General features: G+C 52.8%; 1 protein-coding gene and 1 long non-coding RNA gene across 2 annotated transcripts; one reads left to right on the top strand and one right to left on the bottom strand.

The window, feature by feature from the left end:
• Positions 1-551: 551 nt before the first annotated feature.
• Positions 552-9,735, bottom strand: gpn2 (GPN-loop GTPase 2). Its single transcript, XM_072500979.1, has 6 exons — positions 9,607-9,735; positions 6,936-7,392; positions 5,496-5,652; positions 4,800-4,960; positions 3,848-3,978; positions 552-969 (listed from the first exon to the last, which is right to left on the bottom strand). The coding sequence occupies exons 2-6, from the start codon at positions 7,353-7,355 to the stop codon at positions 867-869; spliced, it is 972 nt and encodes a 323-aa protein (XP_072357080.1). The 5' UTR covers positions 7,356-7,392; positions 9,607-9,735; the 3' UTR covers positions 552-866.
• LOC140414426 (uncharacterized) lies at positions 9,714-27,809 on the top strand. Its single transcript, XR_011943565.1, has 3 exons — positions 9,714-9,871; positions 25,875-26,031; positions 26,610-27,809. It is a non-coding gene; the product is annotated as an uncharacterized lncRNA (long non-coding RNA).

The raw sequence follows: 27,809 nt of genomic DNA, 5'->3' as shown, positions 1-27,809 counted from the left end.
GTTGATGGTATCTGTCTCTCACAGCAGCATCCACCATGAGGAGTTGATGTGTCTTAATGTTCATGGCATAAACTTGCCATTCTACAGTAGCTATGATCTGCAAGACACAAAGGGGGTTAGAGAAAACAGCCACAAGACAATCCCATGGTGAATGGAAATTGGACAAATCTGGACACTTCAGCGTGAATTCAGGTGGCTTTGGGAGCAGTATGGAAATGGCTGTAAGATGACCTCCTGCTAACTGCAACGCTGGGACAAAGAGGTAAAAGGAGCAATTGCAGGAACTCAACATGCAATGGCTTTCTGGGCAGTGACGGCACCATACGCAAGTGGATGTGATGATGGGAAGGCTGTGGGAGAAGGTGAACAAAATGGGCTTCCTTTGGGTTTCTTAGAAGGACCGATGTTGCAGGATACAAGGCTCTGAAAAGTGACATATCACCATACTGATCAGCAAGGGCAAATCTGATGTGTGTAGTTCCTTAGTTTTCAGCAGTCTCTAATCTGACTGTCCTATTGTCGATCCAGAGGAGGATGTACTGAAGCTAAGATGATGATGATGAGAAACATCTTTATTGGACATGTTTTTGAAAAAAGGTAAAAACAAAGGTTCCTGGAAATAAATTATTTTTCAAACATTCCCACTCTAAGCGACGCAAGTTGTCCATTAACAAAATTGCCTAAAAAACAGTCAGCAGCTGCTGGCAGATGAATCTATGGCTCAACTGTGGCAAGTATGAAAACTATCACTCCCAGATTGAACTTCCACACCTGGAACCAACAAGCATGCTGGAAGATGCCGTCTCCATCACCCAGTCACTTCCAGGTGAGCCCAGCAACCATCGGCAGTCACTCAATGAAAGAATTCATGTTGCATCGCAGTTTGTGTGTGGATGAGAGAGCTGCAACACCTCCTCTTCCACATCCTTCTCAATCGATTTCACGTATTTCTCCTGGGCATCCATCGACCTTCTCATCGCTAAGGAAACATTCAGGGTAATTAGCAAAGATATATTAATAAATACTTTTACAAGCAATATCCAGAAAGGGAGAGAGGGGGATGGACGGGGGATCAGGTCAAGTGAAAGGTGGAGTGAGAAGAGGGAGAGAGTGGGGGAGCTGGGAGGGGAGGCGAGCGGGGGAGCTGGGAGGGGAGGCGAGCGGGGGAGCTGGGAGGGGAGGCGAGCGGGGGAGCTGGGAGGGGAGGCGAGCGGGGGAGCTGGGAGGGGAGGCGAGCGGGGGAGCTGGGAGGGGAGGCGAGCGGGGGAGCTGGGAGGGGAGGCGAGCGGGGGAGCTGGGAGGGGAGGCGAGCGGGGGAGCTGGGAGGGGAGGCGAGCGGGGGAGCTGGGAGGGGAGGCGAGCGGGGGAGTTGGGAGGGGAGGCGAGCGGGGGAGCTGGGAGGGGAGGCGAGCGGGGGAGCTGGGAGGGGAGGCGAGCGGGGGAGCTGGGAGGGGAGGCGAGCGGGGGAGCTGGGAGGGGAGGCGAGCGGGGGAGCTGGGAGGGGAGGCGAGCGGGGGAGCTGGGAGGGGAGGCGAGCGGGGGAGCTGGGAGGGGAGGCGAGCGGGGGAGCTGGGAGGGGAGGCGAGCGGGGGAGCTGGGAGGGGAGGCGAGCGGGGGAGCTGGGAGGGGAGGCGAGCGGGGGAGCTGGGAGGGGAAGCGAGCGGGGGAGCTGGCAGGGGAAGCGAGCGGGGGAGCTGGCAGGGGAAGCGAGCGGGGGAGCTGGCAGGGGAAGCGAGCGGGGGAGCTGGCAGGGGAAGCGAGCGGGGGAGCTGGCAGGGGAAGCGAGCGGGGGAGCTGGCAGGGGAAGCGAGCGGGGGAGCTGGGAGGGGAAGCGAGCGGGGGAGCTGGGAGGGGAAGCGAGCGGGGGAGCTGGGAGGGGAAGCGAGCGGGGGAGCTGGGAGCGGGGGAGCTGGGAGGGGAAGCGAGCGGGGGAGCTGGGAGGGGAAGCGAGCGGGGGAGCTGGGAGGGGAAGCGAGCTGGGAGGGGAAGCGAGCGGGGGAGCTGGGAGGGGAAGCGAGCGGGGGAGCTGGGAGGGGAAGCGAGCGGGGGAGCTGGGAGGGGAAGCGAGCGGGGGAGCTGGGAGGGGAAGCGAGCGGGGGAGCTGGGAGGGGAAGCGAGCGGGGGAGCTGGGAGGGGAAGCGAGCGGGGGAGCTGGGAGGGGAAGCGAGCGGGGGAGCTGGGAGGGGAAGCGAGCGGGGGAGCTGGGAGGGGAAGCGAGCGGGGGAGCTGGGAGGGGAAGCGAGCGGGGGAGCTGGGAGGGGAAGCGAGCGGGGGAGCTGGGAGGGGAAGCGAGCGGGGGAGCTGGGAGGGGAAGCGAGCGGGGGAGCTGGGAGGGGAAGCGAGCGGGGGAGCTGGGAGGGGAAGCGAGCGGGGGAGCTGGGAGGGGAAGCGAGCGGGGGAGCTGGGAGGGGAAGCGAGCGGGGGAGCTGGGAGGGGAAGCGAGCGGGGGAGCTGGGAGGGGAAGCGAGCGGGGGAGCTGGGAGGGGAAGCGAGCGGGGGAGCTGGGAGGGGAAGCGAGCGGGGGAGCTGGGAGGGGAAGCGAGCGGGGGAGCTGGGAGGGGAAGCGAGCGGGGGAGCTGGGAGGGGAAGCGAGCGGGGGAGCTGGGAGGGGAAGCGAGCGGGGGAGCTGGGAGGGGAAGCGAGCGGGGGAGCTGGGAGGGGAAGCGAGCGGGGGAGCTGGGAGGGGAAGCGAGCGGGGGAGCTGGGAGGGGAAGCGAGCGGGGGAGCTGGGAGGGGAAGCGAGCGGGGGAGCTGGGAGGGGAAGCGAGCGGGGGAGCTGGGAGGGGAAGCGAGCGGGGGAGCTGGGAGGGGAAGCGAGCGGGGGAGCTGGGAGGGGAAGCGAGCGGGGGAGCTGGGAGGGGAAGCGAGCGGGGGAGCTGGGAGGGGAAGCGAGCGGGGGAGCTGGGAGGGGAAGCGAGCGGGGGAGCTGGGAGGGGAAGCGAGCGGGGGAGCTGGGAGGGGAAGCGAGCGGGGGAGCTGGGAGGGGAAGCGAGCGGGGGAGCTGGGAGGGGAAGCGAGCGGGGGAGCTGGGAGGGGAAGCGAGCGGGGGAGCTGGGAGGGGAAGCGAGCGGGGGAGCTGGGAGGGGAAGCGAGCGGGGGAGCTGGGAGGGGAAGCGAGCGGGGGAGCTGGGAGGGGAAGCGAGCGGGGGAGCTGGGAGGGGAAGCGAGCGCGGGAGCTGGGAGGGGAGGCGAGCGGGGGAGCTGGGAGGGGAGGCGAGCGGGGGAGCTGGGAGGGGAAGCGAGCGGGGGAGCTGGGAGGGGAAGCGAGCGGGGGAGCTGGGAGGGGAAGCGAGCGGGGGAGCTGGGAGGGGAAGCGAGCGGGGGAGCTGGGAGGGGAAGCGAGCGGGGGAGCTGGGAGGGGAAGCGAGCGGGGGAGCTGGGAGGGGAAGCGAGCGGGGGAGCTGGGAGGGGAAGCGAGCGGGGGAGCTGGGAGGGGAAGCGAGCGGGGGAGCTGGGAGGGGAAGCGAGCGGGGGAGCTGGGAGGGGAAGCGAGCGGGGGAGCTGGGAGGGGAAGCGAGCGGGGGAGCTGGGAGGGGAAGCGAGCGGGGGAGCTGGGAGGGGAAGCGAGCGGGAGAGCTGGGAGGGGAAGCGAGTGGGGAGCTGGAAGGCGGAGAGAGAGAGACGGGAAGCTGGGAGGGGGAGTGCAGAGGAGGAGAGAGTGCCTCGAGTGTGGATTAAGAGTGACAGGAGCAGTGGGGAGAGTGAGAGAGAGGAACTTGGGACAGGTAAGACAGAGCAAGAGGGGGTATGCCGTGGCTGAGTGCAGCAACTTTCCCCTGTGTGGATCTGTAATCAATGGCCTCACACACTACAATGCTGATGATGAAATGGTCTGTCCCAAGGATACATGGAGAACTGGAAATCTGCCCCAACCGCTGCTGACATCATGGCTTCCAGTGTTCTCTTCTCCGAGTCCCCAAAACAGTATCCGTTTGCCTTATCGACCGCTTTCATCACATGCTTCATGGTTTCTTTATCCTGTGGGTAAGATCACACTCACGGTTCAAATTCAATAAAACCGCCTTCAGTGTGTAAATGTAGAACCTGCAGGTGGTGTGAGCACCCAAACGCCGGAGTGTAACTTGAAACTGAAATAGGTCCCAAAACATATTCAACCCCAACACTCAAATACCCTCTGTGCCAATCTCAAAATCGATTTTTCTCACATCATCATAGAATTTACAGTGTAGAAGGAGGCCATTCGGCCCATCGAGTCTGCACCAGCTCTTGGAAAGAGCACCCTACCCAAGGTCAACACCTCCACCCTATCCCCATAACCCTGTAATCCCACCCAACACTAAGGGCAATTTTGGATACTAAGGGCAATTTATCACGGCCAATCCACCTAACCTGCACATCTTTGGACTGTGGGAGGAAACCGGAGCACCCGGAGGAAACCCACGCACACACGGGGAGAATGTGCAGACTCCACACAGACAGCGACACAAGCCGGAATCGAACCTGGGACCCTGGAGCTGTGAAGCAATTGTGCTATCCACAATGCTACCGTGCTGCCCATCTTGTGCAATGTAATCCCCACAGTCCCCGTTTAGTCTGAATGTTCTGAACATCCCAATATGTGTTCTTGACTTGGAAATCCTCACACATCACAGCTCCTAATCCCAGTCCTTTTGCACAACAACACTTTCCATAATATTGTTACACTATGAAGCCCAACACCCAGGCTGTACTCTCTAATTACATTGAATGCAAACTGTGGCCTGACGAGTTTACAATTTTCTCAACACTGATGAACATATTGATGCTGCTGGAAAGCCAGTAAGTAATCATGCACGCACCTGCACATTAAGAGGTATAAAGGAGACCAGGCTGTAATCTTCAATTACTTCCACCAACTTCTTGTTTAATTGTCGAAAGTTTTTGAAGAAAGGGTCTTTGGCCAAATGATCCAACAGGTAAGACAGATCTAACACCTCAGTGTAATAATCCAAATTAAATGCTGAAAAAGAAAGAAAACAGACCTAAGCTCAAGTGCAGGCTCACACTTGCTGACAGCCCAGTGTTCCCAGAGATTTCATCCTCTCTCTGCCAACCACTGGCTATATTTTCAATATATCTCATCAATATGAACACCGGATTAACTGACAGCAAAAGATTTCTCCACCTGTAAATTAGTAATGTCAAATTAAAGACTGAAATTTGCTCCTGGACTTTCTAACAGCTTATTTATGGTTTAAGATCAACCCCCTCCCCATAGTCCCAGCCCCACTTCACAGGATTAGAACCCCAAATCTCTCATCAAGCCTGGAACTCTGGTTTGCGTGGGTTTCAACCCCACAACCCAAAGATATGCAGGGTAGGTGGATTGGCCACACTAAAATTGCCCCTTAATTGGAGAAAATGAATTGGGTACTCTAAATTTAAAAAAGAAAGCCTGGAACTCTGGAATCACTCCATGCCACCTCTTCCCTGCCCCTGCAACAGACCGGAAAATCACCCAGCCCCACTCCACTTTGTTGGAAATATCCCTTTACCTAGTTTCCCAAACTGTTCGATGAGATCGATTTTGGAGAGGATGTTGACGTGAGGTAGCTCCACTTGCAGCATGGTGGACAGGGATGTGCAGAGGATAGAAATGAACTTTGCCGGATCAGTGCAGTAGTGAGAATCTACCAAGTGGACAGCTGTTAGCTGTAAGAAGACACAAAGACAGATTACCATAAGGTCTGAACCTTTCCCTTGCAATACCTTCCCAATATTCTCCTGAGTTACCCTTCTGCTGTGACATCAGGTTCCCCTGCATTCCTTGCTCAAGCAACTATTCAGTGCACGAGTTTCAACAATGAGTGATAGTGGGTTCGGTCTCGGAGCTGGGCCCTTCAGCAATCATGGCCGCATTTCCCCCTCTCTAACCAAAAGCCAGGACGCTGATCATAGCTACATTCACGCCACACAAGTGCCAGGTAATGACCATCTCCTACAAGAGAGGATCTAATCACCAACCCTTGACATTCAATGGCATTACCATCGCTGAATCCCCCACAATCAACATCCTGTGGGTGATCATTGATCAGAAACTGAACTGGACTAGCCACATTAAGGCTGTGGCTACCAGGGCAGGTCAAAGACTAGGAATCCTGCAGCGAGTAACTCACCTCCTGACTTTCCAAAGCCATCTACAAGGCAAAAGTAGAAGTCTAATGGAATACTCTCCACTTGCCTGGATGAGCGCAGCTCCAACAACACTCAAGAAGCTCGACACTATCCAGGACAAAGCAGCCCGCTTGATTGCTCCCCCTTCCAAAAACATTCAAACCCTCCACCACCGACGAACAGTGGCAACCATGTGTACCATCTACAAGATGCACTGCAGTAACTCACCAAGGTTCCTTAGACAACACCTTCCAAACCCACAACCACTACCACCTAGAAGGACAAGACCAGTAGATACCTGGGAACCCCATCACCTGGAAGTTCCTCACCAAGTCACTCACCACCCTGACTTGGAAATATATCGCTGCTCCTTCATTGTCGCTGGGACAACATCCTGGCACTCTCTCCCCAACATTGGATGTACCTACACCTCAAGGACTGCAGCGGTTCAAGAAGGCAACTCACCACCACCTTCTGAAGGGCAACTAGGGATGGGCAATAAATGCTGGCCAAACCAGCGACGCCCACATCTCGTAAACAACAAAAAAACCTCTATCACAAGCCTGATGCACTCACTAATTGAACACGGATTAGGAATCGAAGCCTCTGGTCTACATGTCTCAGTGCCGTTTCAAGCTAGTTGGAATCTAACAAATAAAATGAAAGGAAAGTGTCACTAATCAGCTTGTTTGAGAGGGCAAGACAGGGCAAACCTTCATGTAAACTTTCAGGGTCACCTGAAATACTGGATGTTCTCCCTACAGATGCTGCCTGACCTGCTGAGTATTTCCAATCTTGTTTATCCTTGTGTGTGAACTCACCCTGAAATTCCACTTGGCTAATTGTGCGAGGATGTTCCTCACAGAACAGTTGTGGGTGTACAGCTCCACCTGACCAGGACAGTCAAACAGGAAGTAACAGTCCTTGAAGCGTTCCAGCTTGCTCAGTAGCCAATCCAGGTTTGCCTCCAAGTATTCCATGCAGTAAATAAGACCTCCATTAGGGCCCAGTCCGAGACCGTCCATAACATCATCAAGTTTCACCAGCTCAGCAATGTCCACACAACACTGGTATGGAATGAGATCATTAGCAGGGTCAAGATTCACTACTGCCACTTTTCGGCCCAGCTTTGAGAGAAACTCTTGCATCGCCATGCAGTAGGTGGTCTTTCCTGAGCCAGGTGGCCCAATAACCATCTGGCCAAAAATCACAGTGGGAGGCCTGGGTTCTTCTGACATCATAACCAGATTCCTAGGGGCTCATCATAATTCCACAGGCCTGGAACAGATAAAAAACATTAGAAAACATCTCACCGATGCCATGTAGGTATAGAGGCAATGTGCTGGATGCGCCGTGGCAATCTGAGAATTTGAATGAGGTGGCAGGAAATGGAGCAAGGTGATCAACCATTACAAAATAAAATAAGGGAAACTTTGATCATGGGACAGGGTGACGGGTGTTGGGAGAGGTACTTGTGATGCCATGGGAGGGGGCTATGCATGCTCACAAAAAGAGGCAACAGTTGTTCCAGGATGAAAGGCAAAATAAAGGACGATCACTTAAATCACCAGATAGTTGGTCACCCTGAATTAGGAGACAAGAATATTTTTTACAAATCGAGTTGCTGTGATCTGAAAGCATTGCTTGAAAGGGAGGTGGAAGCAGATTCAATAGTAACTTTCAAAACTTCTGTGGAGGAACAAAAGGTATGGTTGTGAAATTTGCTGATGACACAAAGGTAGGAAAGTAGATTGTGAAGAGAACACAAGGAGCTACAAAGGGATATAGATAAGTTAAGTGAGAAGACAACGGTCTGGCAAATGGAATATAATGTGGGCAAATGTAAAATTGTCCATTTTGGCAAGAAGAATAATAAAAAGCATGTTATCTAAATGGTGAGAGATTGCATAACTCTTGAGATTCAGAGGGATCTGGGTGCCCTACTGTATCAATCAAAAAAGGCTAATATGCAAGTACAGTAATTAGAAAAGCAAATAGAATGTTATGATTCATTGCAAGGGGAATTAAATATCAAAGTAGGAGAGTTAAGCTTCAGTTGTGCAGGACACTGGTGAGACCATATCTGGAGTACAGTATACGGTATTGGTCTCATTTCAGGAATGATATAAAAGTCATTCAGCAGTTCTGAGAAGGTTTACTAGACTGAAACCAGGGGTGGGCAGTTTGTCTTATGAGGAAAGATTGGACAGGCTAGGCTTGTTGGAGTTCAGAAGGGTAACAGGCAACTTGATTGAAACATACAAGATCCTGAGGGGTGCTGACAGGGTGGATGCGGAGAGGGCGTTTCTCTGTGAGAACTAGGGGTCACTGTTAAAAATAAGGGGTCGGCCATTTAAGGCACAGTTGAGGAGAATTTTTTTTCTCTTCAGGCGGCAACAAATCGACATGGTAGCACAGTGGTTAGCACTATCACTCCATAGCTCCAGGTTCGATTCCCGGCTTGGGTCACTGTCTGTGTGAAGTCTGCACATTCTCCCCGTGTCTGCGTGGGTTTCCTCTGGGTGCTCCGGTTTCCTCCCACAGTCCAAAGATGGGCAGATTAGGTGGATTGGCTATGCTAAATTGCCCTTAGTGTCCAAAAAAAGGTTAGGTGGGGTTACGGGGATAGGGAGGGGTGCTCTTTCCAAGGGCTGATGCAGACTCGATGAGCCGAATGACCTACTTCTGTACTGTTGATTCTATGAGTTTTCAGAACTCTCTTCTTGAAAAGGCAGTGGAAGTAGAGTCTTTAAAGATTTTAAAGGCAGAGGTAGAGCTATTATTGATAAGCAAAGGGGGGGAAACAGTTAATGGGGGTAAAAGGAAATGTGGAGTTGAGGTTAGTCAGATTAGCCAGATTAGCCATGATTTATTGAATGGCAGAGCAGTTTAGAGGGGCCTACGTCTGTTCCTAATTCACATGTTCAAAGCAGAACTGCATTAAACTTGAAAGGTTATCAGGGTGGCACAGTTATACGACACTGAGGACCTGGGTTCAATCCCGGCCCCGGGTCACAGTTTGTGTGGAGTTTACACATTCTCCCAGTGTCAGCGTGGGTCTCACCCCGACAACCCAAAAGATGTTCAGGTTAGGTGGATTTGTCACACTAAATTGCTCCTTAATTGGAAAAAAAGTTATTGGGTACTCTAAATTTATTTTTTTAAACTTGGAAGGGTTATGGGGCAAGATCCGGGACTGACTGAATAGATCCTTGAAATAATCAGCACTGCCACAATGGACCTCCTTCTGTGCTGTATCACTCTAAAACTCATTTGAAGCCGCTTCCTCCAACAAGACTGATAAATAATTCCACAAACAGGGAGAGCAGCAGCACCATGACCGGACTCAGCACCCTCCAGGCCCCTCTTCTCCTTCCCTGAGGGTGGGCGCCTCACTGAGGAGCCCTGCCAGAGTGCCAGTTCTGGGTACTCCGTCTCGGCCCGCTTTACCCAGGCAACATCTCCTACCGCAGGAACATTGAACTCACGCACCAGATGGAGCAAAGTCTCTCTCGCTCGCTCGCCCACTTTTCAGATCAACAGGAACAAGCCCGAAGCTCAGGCCGCACCGGCGCTAGTGAGCATGCGCAGTCCCTGCTCCCCGAGCATGCGCTGTACATCTCCACTGCCAGACGATTCCCGTCTCCCGGAAGCGCATGCTCAGTGCAGGCAAAACATGTCGTTGGTGGAACCGGCTTGGGAGGAAATATTGGACCCGCAACTTTCCGCATGTTATACCTGGGTTTGTTGTTATTCGGTAAGTAAATGTGACTATGGTTTGGTATTTGTTGTCCATCATCCCCAATTGCCCACGAGGAGCCACCTTCCTGGACTCCTGTTAGGGAAGGAGTTCCCGGATTTTGACCCAGCAACAATGAAGGAAAGGTGATGCATTTCCAATGTCAGAATGGAGCGTAACTCGGAAGTGGGGATGTTCCCATTCCCTACTCTCCTTGTCCTTATTGCAGGTTTAGGAGATGCAGTTGAAGAAGCTTTGGCGAGGTGCTCCAGTGCATCTTGCACCACTCACGAGTAGTGGATGGGGTACCAATCAAATAGGCTGCTTTGTTCTGGGTGGCGTCAAGCTTCTTGAATGTCATTAGAGCTGCATGAACCCAGCCGAGTGAGTAGCCACGACCTGATTTGTAATTTGCAGAACAACAAATAAGTACGGTATCATTAAAGTATAAGAGAAAGTTAGCTGGAAATGAAAAGACAGTAATAGTTTCTATAGTAAGAAGAGTTAACAAAGTGGACATTGGTCCTATAGAAAATAATGTGTCTGGGGAATCAATAATGGAAAATAAGGAGATGGCAGATTAATTGAACAGGTATTTTCCATTGGTTTTCATTATAGAGGATGGGGGCAAGGTTAGTTCACTTGGCTAAACAGCTGGTTCATGATGCAGAACAAAGTCAGCAGTGCAGGTTCAATTACCATACTGGCTGAGGTTACTCATGACCTTCTCAACCTTACCCCTTGCCTGAGGTGTGATCCTCAGATTAAATTACCACCAGTCAGCCCTCCCCCTCAAAGGGGAAAGCAGCCTATGGTCATCTGGGACTATAGCGACTTTACTTACTTACATTATAGAGGATAAAAGTAACATCCCAGAAACAGCAGTAAATCAGGAGTTGATGGTGAGGGGGGAACTGAGGGAAATTACAGTCACCAGGGAAGTGGTACTTAGCAAATTGTTGGAGCTGCAGGCTGACAAATTCTTGATCCTGATGGACGTAATCCTAAAAGAAGTGCAAGTAATATAATTGATGCATTGTTTCAATTTTCCAAAATTCCCCAGATTGGAGGAAAATGCCATTAGTTGGAAAATAGCAAATTTATTCAAAAAGAGAGGGAGAAAAACGTCAGGAAACGATATGCGAGTTAGTTTAACATCTGTCATAGGGAAAATGTTGATGTGTTATAACCCGATAGGAGGCCCAGGAATCTGCAGCTTCGGAGTCCCTGTGGCTTCACCTGAGTGCATTTTACCTAGATGAGAGGGGCAGACCCTCCCCCAAGGGGCCTATGGGACATAAATGCCCTGGCCCAAGTGTGGGCCGGGTGCCTGAGATCCTTCGAGGAGTAAGAGGTGTAAATATAAGTAAAATAAATCTGAGTTCTTCTACAGTCGTCCCTTCCAAGTGGTCGCTTGCCTGAGACTTTACATTATGGCAGAGCATTGAGGAAAAAATCAAGGCAATCAGGCAGAGTCACCATGACCTTGTGAAAGGAAAATCATGTTTAACCAATTTATGGGAGTTCTTTGAAGGAGTCACCTGCGCCTGTCGATAAAGGGGAACTGGTGGATGTACTGTACTTAGATTTCTAGAAGGTATTTGATAAGATGCCACATTAAAGAGTATTGGGGAAAATATAAACTCATGGTGTAGGGAATAACATATTGACTAGCTGACAGAAAACACAGTTTAGTCATAAATGGATCTATTTCTGTTTGGCATTATGTAACAAATCGTGTGCCACATGAAACAGTGTTGGACCCTCAACGTTTTACAATTTGCAGAAACAACTTGGGATGAAGGGATCAAATGTATGGGTGCTAAATTTGCTGATGATACAAAGATAGATAGGAGGGTAAGTTGTGAAGAGGACACAAGAGGACATAGGTTTAGTAAGTGGCCTAAGATCTGGCAAGTGGAGTAGAAACGTAGAAAATAGGAGCAGTAGGTTATTCAGAACTTCGAGCCAGCTCCGCTGTTCAACATGGTTATGGCTGATCCTCTATCTCAATGACATACCCCCGCGCTCTCTCCATACAATTTGACGCCTTTAGAGATTTGAAGTCCACCTAGTTCCTTCTGAAATATATTCAGTGACCTGGCCTCAACAGCCTTCTGTGATAAAGAATTCCACAGATTCACCATCCTGTGTGGCTGAAGACATTTCCTCGCATTTTGGTCCTAAATAGCTCACCCCATATCCTGAGACTGTGACCCTGCGTTCTAGACCCTCTAGTCAGACGAAACGCCTTCAGTCACTCCAGCCCAGAATTGTGTACGTTTCAATGAGATCCCTCTGTCTTCCAAATTCCAGGACTAATCAACCCAATCTCTCCTCACACGATAATCCTGCCATCCCAGGAATCAGTTTGGTGAACTTTTGTTGCACTCCCTCTATGTCAAGTGTATAATTTCTTAAATAAGGAAACCAAAACTGCACACAATTCTCCAGGCATGACCAAGGCCCTGTACAGCTGCAGGAAGACATTCTTGCTCCTGTACTCAAGTCATCTTGCAATGAAGGCCAACATACCATTTGCCTTTCTTACTGCATGCTGTACCTGCTTTCAGTGACTGGTGCACAAGGACACCCAGGTTCCTTTGTCAACATTTCCCAATCTATCACCATTTAAATAACTCTGCCATTCTATTTCTCCTTCCAAAGCAGATAACTTCACATTTATCCATGTTATACTGCATCTACCATGTATCCGCCCACTCACTCAACTTGTCTAAATCACCTTGAAGCCTCTTGACACCCTCCTCACCACTTACATTCCCACCAAATTTTGTGCTATCAGCAAACTTGGAAATATTACATTTGGTTCCCTCATCAAAATCATTGATAGATATTGTGAATAGCTGGGCTGCAAGCACTGAACCATGTGGTTTCACTAGTCACTGCCACCACTTAACAAGTGACCCATTTATTTTTACTCTTTTTCTGTCTGCTAACAATTCTCAATCTATGGCAATATATTACACCCCCCCCCCCAATCCTACATACTTTAATTTTGGACACTAACCTCTTTTTTGGAACTTTATCAAAACATTTCTGAAAATCCAAATATACCGCATCCACTGGTTCACCCTTATCTATTCTGCTGGTCATGTCTTCAAAAAGCCCCAGTGGGTTTATCAAACATGATTTTCCTTTCATAAATCCAGGTTGACATTGTCTAATCCTGTTGATATTTTCTGAGTGTCATGTTACCCATTGTTCATAATAGACTCTAGCATTTTCCCTACTACTGATGTTAGGCTCACCAGTCTGTAGTTCTCTGTTTTCTCTCTCCTTTTGGAAATTTTGGGATTGCATTTGTATTTGCCATCCTCCAATTTGCCGGGACTGTTCCAGAATCTACAGAATTTTGGAAGATGGCAACCAACCCATTCACTATTTCCATGGGATGTAGATTATCAGGTCTTGGGGATTTATCGGCTTTCAGTCCCATTAATTTCTCCAGCATTTGTTTCATAAGACTTCCTTCTCAGTAGACACTTGGTTCCCTAGTATTTTTGGGAAGTTATTTGTGTCTTCCTCCATGAACACAGAATTACTTGTTTAATTGGTTTGCCATTTCCTTGTTCTCTACTATTAATTCTTCTGTCCTACATTAGTCTTCACTAATCTTTTTCTTTTACATACTCACAGAAGCTTTCACAGTTCCCTTTTATGTTACTTATAAGAATAAGGGGTTTTCTATTGTCACAAGTAGGCTTACATTAACACTGCAATGAAGTTACAGTGAAAAGCCCCTCGTCCGGCGCCTGTTTGGGTACACGGAGGGAGAATTCAGAATGTCCAAATTACCTAACAGCACGTCTTGTGGGAGGAAACCAGAGCACCCGGAGGAAACCCATGCAGACACAGGGAGAACGTGCAGACTCTGCACAGACAGTGACCCAAGTCAGGAATTGAACCTGGGAACCTGGCGCTGTGCAAAGGAGCCTGAATACAAAAGTAGGGAGGTTAGCTCAAGTTGTGAAGGACCCTGGTGAGACCAGTCTGGAATACTGTGTAGAGTATTGGTCTCCTTATTTCAGGAAGGATGTAAAATGCATTAGTGATTCAGTGAAGGTTTATTAAACTAATAACAGGAATGGGCAGGATATCTTATGAGGAAAGATTGGGCAAGTTAAGCTTGCATCTGGTAGAGTTTAGAAGAGTAAGAGATGACATGATTGAAACATACGATTTTGTTATTTTTAAAATTTTTGAGTACCCAAATATTTTTTTTCCAATTAAGGGGTAATTTAGCGCGGCCTACCCACCTACCCTATGCATCTTTTGTGTTGTGAGACCCACGCGGACACGGGGAGAATGTGCAAACTCTACACGGACAGTGACCTGGGGCCGGGATCGAACCCGGGTCCTCGGTGCCATGAGGCAGCAGTGCTAACCACTGCACCACCGTGCTGCCCCAACATAAAATATTCTGAAGGGTCTTGACAGGGTTGGTGTGGAGAGGAGGTTCCTCTTGTGAGATAATCTGGAACTAGGGGTCACTTTAAAAATAAGGGGTTTTCTATTTAAGACAGAGATGAAAAGATTTTTTTTTTCTCTGAGGGTAGAGAGTCTTTGGAACTCTCTTCCTCAAATGGCAATGGAAACTAGTTTTTAAATGTTTTCAAGGCAGAGGTGAACAGATTCTTGATAAACAACGGGGTGAAGGGTTACCAGGAGTAGGCAGGAAGTTACAGTCAGATCAGCCATGATCTTATTAAATGGTGAAGCAGGCTCAAAGGGCCGAGTGGCCTCCTTCTATTTATAATTCGTATGTTCGTATAATGCAGTCTCTGGTAATTCAGAAGGAGAGTTGCTTGTTGCATAATAGCTAGCCCCAGACTTGCTTTTAAGCTACTTGATAGAAATTGATTGATCATAAGATGTTGGGGCAAAAGTAGACAATTCCACTCATTGAGTCTGCTCTGCCATTCTATGAGGTCATGACTGATCTGAAATTATAATCCTCAACTCCACTTTCCCACCTTATCCCCAGAACCCTTGATTCCTTTACTGATTAACAATCTGTCCATCTCAGCCTTGCTCATACCTAACAACCTAGCCTCCATCGCCCTCTGCAGTTAAGAATTCCTTTTTTTAAAAAGAAATGTTTATTCAAGTTTTCCAACAAAATGTTTGACAACCCCCCCCCCCTCCCCCAATAACAGAAGATAAAAGAAACGCAAACACAACAATTAACATTGTACATTGTACAAAACATTTACATTGGGTTTCCCCATGTACAATAGCCCCCCTTATGACATTTAACGGTACTCGTATTCTCTCCAGCTTAATGAACTCTGCCATGTCATTTATCCAGGCTTCCACACTGGGGGGGCTTCGCGTCCTTCTATAATAACAAGATCCTCCGCCGGGCTACCAGGGACGCAAAGGCCAGGATACCGGCCTCTTTCGCCTCCTGCACTCCCGGCTCATCTGTTACCCCAAATAATGCCAACCCCCAACTCGGCTTGACCTGGACTTTCACCACCTTGGACATAGTCCTCTCAAGACCCCTCCAAAACCCCTCCAGTGCGGGCACGACCAGAACATGTGGACGTGATTTGCCGGACTCCCCGAGCACCCCCCACACCTGTCCTCCACCCCAAAGAACCTACTCATCCTCGCCCCTGTCATATGCGCTCTGTGAACAACCTTGAATTGTATTAGGCTGAGCCTGGCGCAAGAGGAGGAAGAATTAACCCTACTCAGGGCATCAGCCTACAGACCCTCATCTATCTCCTCCCCAAGCTCCTCCTCCCACTTGCCCTTTAGCTCCACTACCGTGGCCTCCTCCTCTTCTTTGAGCTCCTGGTAGATCGCCGAGACCCTGTCCTCTCCAACCCATACACCCAAAATCACCCTGTCCTGGGTCCCCTGTGCCGGGAGCAGCGGGAATTCCCTCACCTGCCGTCTCACAAACGCCCCCACTTGCATATACCTAAAAGCATTCCCCGGGGGTAACCCAAACTTCTCCTCCAGCGCCCCTAGGCTCGCAAACGTCCCATCTATGAACAGGTCCCCTGCCCGATGCCAGCTCCGAAATCCCCCATCCATCCTTCCCGGGACGAACCGATGATTCTCCCGAATCGGGGACCCAACCGAGGCTCCCACCTCGCCCCTGTGTCGCCTCCACTGCCCCCAGATCTTCAGCGTTGCCGCCACCACCGGACTCGTGGTGTACCTTGTCGGCGAGAGCGGCAGCGGTGCCGTCACCAGCGCCCTCAGGCTCGTGCCCGCACAGGACGCCATCGCCAACCTCTTCCACGCCGCCCCCTCTCCCTCCATTACCCACTTACGGATCATCACCACATTGGCTGCCCAATAGTATATGCACAAATTCAGCAGAGCCAGCCCCCCCCCCCCTGTCCCTACCCCGCTCCAGAAACACCCTCTTTACCCTCGTGGTCTTATTTGCCCACACGAAACCCATGATGCTCCTGCTTACCCGCTTGAAAAAGGCCTTGGTAATCATAATGGGAAGGCACTGGAACACAAAGAGAAACCTCGGGAGGACCACCATTTTAACCGACTGCACCCTGCCCGCCAGCGAGAGTGGCAGCACATCCCATCTTTTAAAATCCTCCTCCATCTGCTCCACCAACCGCGTCAAATTGAGTTTGTGCAGGGCCCCCCAACTCCCAGCCACCTGGATCCCTAAGTACCGAATGCTCCTTTCCGCCCTTTTCAGCGGCAGGTCGTCTATCCCCTTTCCCTGGTCCCCTGGATGCACCACAAAGAGCTCACTTTTCCCTACATTCAATTTATACCCCGAGAAGTCCCCAAACTCCCTTAGGATCCGCATGACCTCCGCCATCCCCTCCACTGGGTCTGCCACATACAGCAACAGGTCGTCCGCATATAGCGACACCCGATGTTCCTCTCCCCCACGGACCAGTCCCCTCCATTTCCTGGACTCCCTTAGTGCCATGGCCAAGGGCTCAATTGCCAGTGCAAACAGCAAGGGGGACAGGGGGCACCCCTGCCTCGTCCCTCGGTACAGCCAAAAGTACTTCGACCTCTGCCGATTCGTAGCCACGCTTGCCACCGGGGCTCTATATAACAATCTGACCCAGCCGATAAACCCCTCCCCGAACCCAAACCTCCGCAACACTTCCCAAAGATACTCCCACCCCACCCAGTAGCTACCACTACCTCCGCTTCTCCCTCCACCGAGGGCATCATAATCACGTTGAGGAGCCTCCGCACATTAGTATTTAGCTGTCTGCCCTTTACGAACCCCGTCTGGTCCTCATGAATTACCCCTGGGACACAGTCCTCAATTCTCGTAGCCAGCACTTTTGCCAGCAACTTAGCATCCACATTAAGGAGCGAGATCGGTCTATACGACCCACACTGCAGTGGGTCCTTGTCCCGCTTCAGGATCAGAGAGATCAGCGCCCGGACATTGTCGGGGGCAAGGTCCCCCCCCCCCCCCCCCCCCCCTCCCTAGCCTCATTGAAAGTCCTCACTAGCAACGGGCCTAGCAGATCCGCATACCTCCTATAAAACCCGACCGGGAACCCGTCTGGCCCCGGGGCCTTCCCTGCCTGCATGCTACCTAATACTTTAACCAGCTCCTCCAGCCCTATTGGCACCCCTAAACCAGTCACCTCCTCCTCCTCCACCCTCGGCAACCTCAGCTGATCCAAGAATCGTCGCATCCCCTCTTCCCCCCGCTGGGGGCTCAGATCTGTACAAATCCCCCAAAAAGTCACTAAATACCTTGTTTATTCTCACCGCACTCCGCACCGTATTCCCCCCTCTATCCTTAATTCCACCTATCTCCCTCGCTGCCTCCCTCTTACGAAGCTGGTGTGCCAGCATCGGACTCGCCTTCTCCCCATACTCATACATCGCCCCCTGCGCTTTCCTCCAATGTGCCTCTGCTTTCCCTGTGGTCAACAGGTCGAACTCCGTCTGGAGGTTCCGCCGCTCCCTGAGTAGTCCCTCCTCGGGGGCCTCTGCATATCTCCTATCCACCCTTAAAATCTCACCCACCAACCTCTCCCTCTCCCTCCCCTCTCTCTTCTCCCTATGGGCCCTAATGGAGATTAGCTCTCACCTAACCACCGCCTTCAGCGCCTCCCAGACTACCCCCACCTGCACCTCCCCGTTGTCATTGGCCTCCAAATATCTTTCAATGCACCCCCGCACCCGCCCACACACCTTCTCATCCGCCAACAGTCCCACATCCAGGCGCTGGTCCCTCTCCTCCCCCAAGTCCAGCTCCACCCAGTGTGGGGCGTGGTCTGAGATGGCTATGGCCGAGTACTCCGTTCCCTCCACTTTCGGGATTAGCGCCCTGCTCAGAACAAAAAAATCTATCCGGGAGTAGGCTCTATGGACGTGGGAAAAGAATGAAAATTCCCTGGCCTGGGGCCTGACAAACCTCCATGGGTCCACTCCTCCCATCTGGTCCATAAACCCCCTAAGCACCTTGGCCGCAGCCGGCCTCTTACCCGTTCTGGACCGAGAGCGTCCAATGCTGGGTCCAGCACCGTGTTGAAATCCCCCCCCCATTATCAAGCTTCCTACCTCCAGATCCGGAATCCGACCCAGCATGAGCTTCATAAATCCGGCGTCATCCCAATTCGGGGCATATACATTTACCAGTACCACCTCCACCCCCTGCAACCTACCGCTCACCATCACATATCAACCTCCATTATCCACTACAGTATTCATTGCCTCAAATGACACCCGCTTCCCCACTAGTATTGCAACCCCTCTGTTCTTCGCATCCAGTCCCGAATGGAACACCTGTCCTACCCATCCCTTTCTCAGCCTAACCTGATCTGCCACCTTCAAATGCGTCTCACATTCCAAGTTATCAGCCGGATTGGGGGGCTGCTCCCCCCCCCCCCCCCCCCCCCCCCCACCGCCGACTAGCCATCTCCCTTTCTAGGCCAGTCACGTGCCAGCGCCTCCTGCACCCTCCAGTCCCCTAGATTGGGGACCCCCGCCCCGACCACCTCTCCTACTTCCAGCTCCCCTTTGGCCAATGCAGCAGCAACCCTATTCCCCCCCAACCCCCCCCCCCCCCCCCGCTAGATCCATAACTAGCCCTTTTGCTCCCCCATAACACTCCCGTAAGTCAGCTGACTCCTGCTGACCCCGGCCTCTCCCACCATTCCATCAACCCCCTCCAGTGTGAGAATCCCCCCTCCCCCTCCCTGGCAGTCAATGTGCGCCTCCCTCCAGCACCACCCATCCCCCCCACCCCCATCCTTCTCCAGCGCGGGAAAAAGCTCTCGCTTTCCTGAGCTGGCCCCGCCCCCTCTGGCGCAGCTCCTTTTGCGGCCTTACCCCAATTCCCCTCCCCGGGCCTCCACTCCCCCTCTTCCCTCGTGGTGGTCTGCCCCTCCAGCACCGACACACACACTCTCCCACAGTCTCCCCATCAAATCCCTTCACCCATCCCCACCCAGCACCCTGACAAAAAGAACATTCCCCAACCATAGCAAACACAACAAACATCCCCCCACACCAAACCCTCAATCTGAGTCCAACTTTTCAGTCCGCATGAAGCTCCATGCCTCATCAGGCGTTTCGAAGTAGTGGTGTCGATCCTGGAACGTAACCCACAGTCGCGCTGGCTGCAGCATACAGAACTTCACCCCTTTTTGATGGAGCACCGCCTTGGACCAATTAAAACCAGCTCTTTTCTTAGCCACCTCTGCACTCCAGTCCTGGTAGATTCGGATCTCCATATTCTCCCGCCTACTGCTCCGCTCTTTCTTGGCCAATCTCTCTCTGTCCATAAAGCGGTGAAACCTCACTCCCTTGCTCCCCCCATAATACTCCCGTAAGTCAGCTGACTCCTGCTGACCCCGGCCTCTCCCGCCATTCCATCAACCCCCTCCAGTGTGAGAATCCCCCCTCCCCCTCCCTGGCAGTCAATGTGCGCCTCCCTCCAGCACCACCCATCCCCCCACCCCCATCCTTTTCCAGCCCTTGGCGGCTCGTTGGCCTTGGGTCTCCTTGCTAGGACCCGGTGAGCCCCATCTAGCTCCAGAGGCCTCGGGAAGGCTCCCGCGCCCATCAGCGAATTGAGCATCGTGCTCACATATGCCCCGACATCGGGCCCCTCCACTCCCTCAGGGTGACCCAGAATCCGAAGATTCTTCCTCCTCGACCTATTCTCCAGGTCCTCAAATCTTTCCGCCCACCTCTTGTGCAGCGCCTCGTGTGCCTCCACCTTCACTGCCAGGCCCAAGATCTCGTCCTCGTTCTCGAGGCTTTTTGGTGCACCTCTCAAATCGCCGCCCCTTGGGCCTTCTGGGTCTCCACTAGCTTCTCAATCGCCGCCTTCATTGGCGCCAGCATTTCGGTCTTCAGCTCCTCAAAGCAGCGTCTAAGAAACCCCTGCTGCTCCTGTGACCACTGCACCCATGCTGCTTGGTCTCCACCCGCCGCCATCTTGTTTTTCCTCCCTCTCACTTTACGCTGCTCCAAGATCACTTTTTTCACCGCTCCACTCCTGGTCCAATCCATATACTGCCGAGGGGGACCTTGCTGTCACCTTCCCACACTGGAAGCCGTTGAACAATTGCCGTTGGGGCTCCTCTGGAGAGCCCAAAAGTCCGTTCTCGGCGGGAGCTGCCGAACGTGCGACCTACCTAGGCATAGCCGCAACCGGAATTCCTCCCAGTTAAGAATTCCATAGATTCACTACTACCCTCAGAGAAGTAATTCCTCGACTTCCGGTGGAGGCCATGGTGTGAGTGGTCGCGCATTTGGCAGATCCGGCTCGAGGCTGTTTTTTTGGACCTTTTCCCCGTTTGTTGGGTTGATTGATGTGTTGTAGAAAAGAGGTGTAGGACTGGCTGGAGAAAAGTTTGACTCCACAGGTGGTTAGATCCACAGACCAGAAGTGGGCCGAGAAGAAGGGAGCAGTTGGAGCAAGTGAACTTTTGTGCGACACAGGCCAAGATGGCGGAGGGTAAAGGGTCTGCCTTGCCTGCCCAGTGGTCGACAGAGCAACTGGTGGACTTTTTAACTGAAAAGTTTAGCCGACAGAGGAGGGAGGCCCAGGAGGACCTAACAAAGGTGATAGAGCCATTAAAAGTGAGAATTGACCGGGTGGAGCAGAGGCTGAAGTCCCTGGGACAGGCCATTTGGAAAGTGGAGGTGTGCGAGCAGGGGGAGGGGAATTAGCGGGGGATAGGATGCTTAGGCGCCTTGGGCGGGGGCTAGCTGGGTGGGCTAGTTAACGGGAGCGTAGTGGGGGGTATCAGGTGGCTAGTGTAGCAGAGGAGGATGGGGTAGTTTTGTTTAAGGGAAGGGAGGTAGGTTTGCTGACAAGGATGTTGTTGCTGTTGCATAGCATGGGAGGGAGTGATGATGGTGGACATCGGAGAGTGGGCCTGGAAGGGGCATGGCATGGGCCGGGCTGGCCTAAGAGGGAGTATGGTTGATCAGCAGGGGAGGGGGGTGCCCTCTGACCAGGCTGGTCACACTGAATGTAAGAGGGCTGAATGGGCCAGTTAAACGGTTGTTTGTTTTCACGTACCTGAGGAGTTTGAAGGCGGATGTGGGATTTTTACAAGAAACACACTTGAAGATTGGGGATCAGACCAGGCTAAGGAAAGGGTGCGTAGGGCGAGTCTTCCATTTGGGATTAGAAATGAAGACGTGGCCGTGGCGGTGCTGGTAAATAGGTGGGCTGCGTTTGAGGTGGGTAATATAGCGGCTGAATCAGGGAGAAGGTTTGCGATGGTGAGTGAGAAGCTGGAGGGGATGTCTGTGGTCCTGATAAATGTTTATGCCCCAAATTGGGATGATGTGGAGTTTATGAAGTGAGTGCTGGGAAGATCCCGGACCTGGACCCACACCGACTGATTTTTTTTTTTTGGGGGGGGGTGACTTTAACACTGTCATTGATCCAAGGTTGGCGAAAGAGCTGAAGGGATTCAATGAGCGTATGGAGGGCATGGACTCATGGAGGGTTGAGAAGCCGAGGGCGAAGGAGTTCTTGTACTTCTCCCATGTGCACAGGGTGTACTCTCGGATTGATTTTTTTATGGTGGGTAAGATATTATTGGTGGGGGTGGGCTACTCGGCGATCGTGGTTTCAGACCATGCTCCGCACTGGGTGGACTTACAAGTGGACCTGAGGGGGCTAACGCCCGCAATGGAGGCTGGACGTAGGGTTTCTAGCAGATGAGGAGGTATGAGAGCGGGTGAGGGCCGGCATTCAGGGGTACGTGGAACTCAATGATACAGGGGAGTGATTAGGGGGGAGTTCATATTGATCCGGGCACATAGGGAGAAGGAGGAACGAGCAGAGATGGCAAGGCTGGTGGAAAAGTGTCTGCGGGTGGACAGGAGGGACTCTGAGGCCCCGGAGGCAGGATTGTTGAAGCAGAGGCAGAAGCTCCAGATGGAGTGCAGGCTGGTGTCCACGGGGAAGGCAGTAGGGCAGTTGCGGAGGGCCAGAAGAGCAGTGTATGAGTACAGGGAGAAGGCTAGTAGGATGCTGGCCCACCAACTCAGGAAGCGGCAAGGGAGATTGGGAGGGTGAAGGACGGTAGAGGTGGAGTGGTACTGGACCTGGTGGGGGTAAACGGGGTATTTGAGGAGTTTTATAGGAGGCTTTATAAATCGGAGTCCCCAGCCGGGGTGGGGGGGGGGGAAATGCGGCAATTCCTGGACAGGCTGCAGTTCCCCAAGGTGGAGGAGGACCTGGTAGAGGGGTTGGGAGCACCCATTGGACCGGTGGAGGTGATGGTATGGGGCGATGCAGGCACGGAAGGCCCCAGGTCCCGATGGTTTTCTGGTAGAATTTTATGAAAAGATTTTGGGTGACTTGGGGCCCTTGCTGGTAATGGCATTTAATGAGATGAGAGAGAAGGGGGAGCTCCCCCCATTATCGCAGGCCTCAATATGTTTAATTTTGAAGAGGGATATGGATCGGGAGCAGTGTGGGTCTTACCGCCCGATATCACTGCTGAATGTGGACGGCAATTTGCTGGCAAAGGTCTTGGCCTCGCAGATTGAGGACTGTGTGCCGGGGCGATAGGAGAAGACCAGACAGATTTGTAAAGGGGAGACATCTTTTTTAGAAATAATCTTTATTGTCACAAGCAGGCTTACATTAACCACTGCAATGAAGTTACTGTGAAAATCTCCTAGTCGCCACACTCCGGCGCATGTTCAGGACACGGAGAGAGAATTCAGAATGCCCAAATTACCCAACCAGCACGTCTTTCGGGATTTGTGGGAGGAAACCGGAGCACCCGGAGGAAACCCATGCAGACACAGGGAGAACATGCAGACTCCGTCAGATAACATTAGGTGTCTATTGAATGTTTTAATGATGCCCTCAGAGGGGCGGAATGTGGAAGTGGCGGTTGCTATGGATGCAGGGAAGGCCTTTGGTCGGGTCGAATGGGAATATTTGTGGGAGGTACTGGGCCGGTTTGGGTTCGGGCATGGGTTTGTGAACTGGTTCCGATTGTTGGATCAGGCACCGGCAGCGAGTATAAGGATGAAGCGGATGAGTTTGGAGTATTTTAGGCTGTATCATGGGACGAGGTGGGGATGCCCCACTCTCCATTGCTCTTTGCCTTGGCGATAGAGCCACTGGCACTGAGAGCATCAAGGGGTTGGCGGGGGTGGAGTGACGGAGCATAGAGTCTCGTTATATGCAGCCGATCTGTTGCTCTACATATCGGACCCGTTGGAAAATATTGGAGAAATCATGGACATTTTGGTGGACTTTGGCCGGTTCTCTGGGTATAAGCTAAACATGGGGAAAAGTGAGGTCTTTCCGATCCAGCGAGGAGGTTGGGCGAGTTGCCGTTTAAGGTACTAGGAACGAGCTTCAGGTATCTGGGTATCCAGGTGGCACATTGATGGGAGCAATTACATAAACTGAATTTGGCTGTGTGTTGGGGCAAATGAAGGGACATTTTAAGAAGTGGAACGTGTTTCCGTTGTCATTTGTGGTACAGGTGCAGTTTGTTGAAGGTGATGGCTCTCCCAAGGTTTTTATTTGTGTTTCAGAACAGTCAGATTTTTATTTCAAAGGCCTTTTTTAGGAAGGTCAATACATTGATCTTGGCATTCGTGTGGGCGGGAAAGCCTCTCTGGTGAAGAAGGTGCTGCTGGAGAGGGGAAGTTGGAGGGTGGGGGGGGCAGGCTGGCCTTGTCAAATTTAATGAACTATTACTGGGCAGCAACTACAGCCATGTAAGGAAGTGGGTATTGGGGGAGGGGTCGGTATGGGAGCAGATGAAGGCAGTGTAAGGGCACCAGCTTGGGAGCGTTGTTGACGGCGCCTCTGCCATTCTCGCCGGCCAGGTACTCCACAAATCCAGAAGGTGGTGGCCCTGAGGGTGTGGGGACAGTGGCAGCAGCACCTGAGGCTGGAGGGGCCTCGGTTTGGGCTCAGATTTGTAGGAAGCACAGGTTTGTTCTGGGGGGGGCTGGATGCAGGGTTCGGGGGTGGTGGTGGGCAGGGATTGAGCAATTTGGGGACCTGTTTGTGGGGGGGCAGCTTTTTGAGCTTGGAGGGGTTGATAGAAGAGTATGTGCTGCCCAGCGGGAATGGGTTCCGGCACTTACAGGTTCGGGACTATGTGAGGAAACAGGTGCCGTCCTTTCCTGACCTGCCACCCCCGGGGTTGCAGGACAGCGCTGTGTCGAACGCAGTAGTTGGCCAGGGCAGGGTGTTGGAGATTTAGAAAGAATTAATAGACTGGGAAGGTGTCCCGATAGGAGAAGCTAAGTGGGAGGAAGAGCTGGGGAGGGTGCTGGAGGCTGGGTTATGGGAAGAGGCTCTGAGAAGGGTGAATGCATCCTCTTCGTGTACTAGGCTTGGCATATATATATATACACACACACCTTAATAAAAACATTAAAAATAAAGAGAAGTAATTCCTCCTCTTTGTCTTAAATGGGTGACCCCTTACTCTGAGATTATGCCCTCGTCCCAGACCCGCCGACAAGGTGAAACAACCTCTCAGCATTCATCATGTCAAGCCCGCTGACAATCCTGCATGTCTCAATAAGGTCGCTTCTCACTCTTCTAAACACCAATAGGTCGCTTCTCACTCTTCTAAACACCAATAGGTACAGGCCCAACCTACTCAACTTCTCCTAAGAAAATCCCTCAATATCCAGGAGTAACCTAGTGAACCTTCTTTGGTAAAGCCAGTAAGTCGGATATCAATGTGAGTGAGTGGTGGTAAAGACAACCATTCAGATGTCACAATTTAAAACTTGTAAATCAATAGGGGGCAAAGAGGGATCAAACACAGGTATAAGGGGCGGGATTCTCCGATGGCGAGTCAGAGTGTCCGCGCTGTTGTGAATGCCGTCGACGGTGTTCCACGATGGCGCGAACGGGCCGCCAGCAGCATCGATTCAGGCCCCGAAAAGGGGCCAGAAGCGGGGTCGCGAGAAACACGGTGGGCGTGGCGCCAGAGCAGCGCCGCCATCGCGCGATGCCCGGATGACACCGCGCCGCATCATTTAATGTGCGCGATCCGCGCACAGGCCCCGACAGAGAGAGATGGCTGATCCCGGCCGTGCCGCTCCCAGGTTCCGGGACAATGACCTGGAGGCATTGCTGGACGCAGTTGAAGAGCGCAGGGCGATCCTGTGCCCAAGACGTGGTCACCGGTACCCCGGCCAGCACAGTCAAGCGCAGCTGGCGTGAAGTGGGCATCGCCGTCAGTGCTGTGGGGCACCCCCCCACTCTGGAGACCAGTGCCGTAAGAAGCTCCACGACCTCACGAGGGCTGCCAGGGTAAGTACCCCAAGAGTTCCCCCGGGCCACACCCCATCTCTTTCCCCCCCCCACATGTCACGCGTCTCCCCCCCCCCCCCAGCCCTCGCAGGGGGGGGGGGGTCACCACGTTGCACCCGATCCACATGGGCACCCCCCCCTTGCGAGCTGCCATGGAGTGGTGCCCAGTGCCCCCCCCCCCAGTCATAATGTTGCCAACATCTGCGCATCTTGCTGCTGACCGCCTAACTCTGATGCTTTCCCCCCCCCCCGCAGGACTGGACAGCCCACAACCATCGTGAGTGTGCAAGAATCAGAGGGGGACCACCTGTGCTGCACCTCCTCACCGTCCATGAGCAGAGGACTCTGGACCTCGCTGGGGAAGCTGCCACCCGGGAGGTAGCGCCATGCCAGATCGGAGGCGCAGTACCAAGTGAGACTCCCCTGCCTGGCTCTTTGCTCCTCACCTCCCCCACCCCACCCCCCTCACACTGCACCCCCTCCACCCCCATTCCCCCTCACACTGTCCCCTCCACTCCCTAACCCCCCCTCCCACTCCACTTCCTAACCCCCCACACTCCACCCCCTCACACTGCCCTCTCCACCCCCTCACACTGTCCCCTCCACCCCCTAACCCCCCTCCCACTCCACTTCCTAACCCCCCCACACTCCACCCCCTCACACTGCCCTCTCCGCCCCCTCACACTGTCCCCTCCACCCCCAACCCCCCTCACACTGTCCCCTCCACCCCCTAACCCCCCTCCCACTCCACTTCCTAACCCCCCACACTCCACCCCCTCACACTGCCCTCTCCACGCCCTCACACTGTCCCCTCCATCCCCTAACCCCCCTCCCACTCCACTTCCTAACCCCCCCGCACTCCACCCCCTCACACTGCCCCCTCCACCCCCTAACCCCCCCCCTCACACTCCACCCGCTCACACTGCCCCCTCCACCCCCTCATACCCGACTCTGCATGTCTAACGATACATGCTTTATTGTGTATTCCAGGGCCAGCAGCCGATCGTCCCGGAACGTCTCAGAGAAGCCCCTGCTGTCCATGTCCAAGTTCATCCACCGGGACGCACGCCAGGGAGGGGAATGAAGACGGACAGGAGGGCCCTCTTCCGAGGCCGGGGCGTAGGAAATGGACGCACAGAGGACCGACAGAGGACGTACAGTCAGGACACTGACGGCCATGAGACGGACGAAGGAGGACGGAGAGCCAGGACAGTGACGGACAGAGGATGGGGACTCTGGACAGTGACGCACAGAGGAGGGCCGAACAGATGATGGACTGACACGGGACCTCACATGGGGCGGGGACAACATCCATCGGTCCAAGGCTCGACCCAGGAGACCCCAGACCTGGGGTACGATGAGGACATGGACCTTGTGTCACTGTTGTCACCCACACCCTCCACCAAATGGGCAGCACAGTAGCACAAGTGATTAGCACTATGGCTTCACAGCGCCAGGGTCCCAGGTCACTGTCCGTGCGGAGTCTGCACGTTCTCCCCGTGTCTGCGTGGGTTTCCTCCAGGCGCTCCAGTTTCCTCCCACAGTCAAAGACGTGCAGGTTAGGTGGTTTGGCCATGATAAATTGCCCTTAGTGACCAAAAAAGGTTAGGACGGGTTATTGGGTTACGGGGATAGGGTGGAAGTGAGGGCTTTGACGAATGTGATATAAAATAGTTACTTTAGAGTTACTAGTTAATGTAATGTAGAAATAAGCCACTTTGATTCTTGCAGTTAGGGACAAAGGAATTTGAGACCGCATGGAAAAAGCAGGAAGAGGTGTGTCTATGAGAGTGATGCTGCATTGATAGGGGCCAGAGAAAGGGATTGGAAGTGAACCAATCAGAATAGATCGAACAGGTCAGGAGGGACATAGGCTGACCTATGTCCGTCGAGTATGTGAAACTTGATACCATTTGAATTGATTTTGCAGAGATCCCTTTGTCTTTTAGTTCAGTCGTTTTTCTGGGATGTAAGAGGCTGGATGTCTCTTACGTTTCTGTAAGATGATTCAAGCTTGCAAGCTAAATAAATAACTTCTGTTTACGTGCGAATCCGTCTCAACTTTTATTGAGGCCAGACTGACAGAGAAAGAAATTTGGAGATCTACAGCTTAACAGGTTCAGTGCAGACTCGATGGCCAAATGGCCTCCTTCTGCACTGTATGTTCTATGTTCAGATACACTCATCTTG

Source organism: Scyliorhinus torazame, chromosome 1, assembly GCF_047496885.1.
Source record: "Scyliorhinus torazame isolate Kashiwa2021f chromosome 1, sScyTor2.1, whole genome shotgun sequence".
Classification (NCBI taxonomy): domain Eukaryota; kingdom Metazoa; phylum Chordata; class Chondrichthyes; order Carcharhiniformes; family Scyliorhinidae; genus Scyliorhinus; species Scyliorhinus torazame.
This window is presented reverse-complemented; position numbering and strand designations above follow the sequence as displayed.

What these genes read in the sequence shown, in the direction of transcription:
- gpn2 (XM_072500979.1), bottom strand. Translation starts at nt 7,355, where the DNA reads ATGATGTCAGAAGAACCCAGGCCTCCCACTGTGATTTTTGGCCAGATG. An exon ending in CGAACAGTTTGGGAAACTAG is followed by an intron (nt 4,961 to 5,495) that starts GTAAAGGGATAT and finishes TTTCTTTTTCAG; the next exon opens with CATTTAATTTGGATTATTAC. An exon ending in GCAGATTTCCAGTTCTCCAT is followed by an intron (nt 970 to 3,847) that starts GTATCCTTGGGA and finishes AGCGATGAGAAG; the next exon opens with GTCGATGGATGCCCAGGAGA.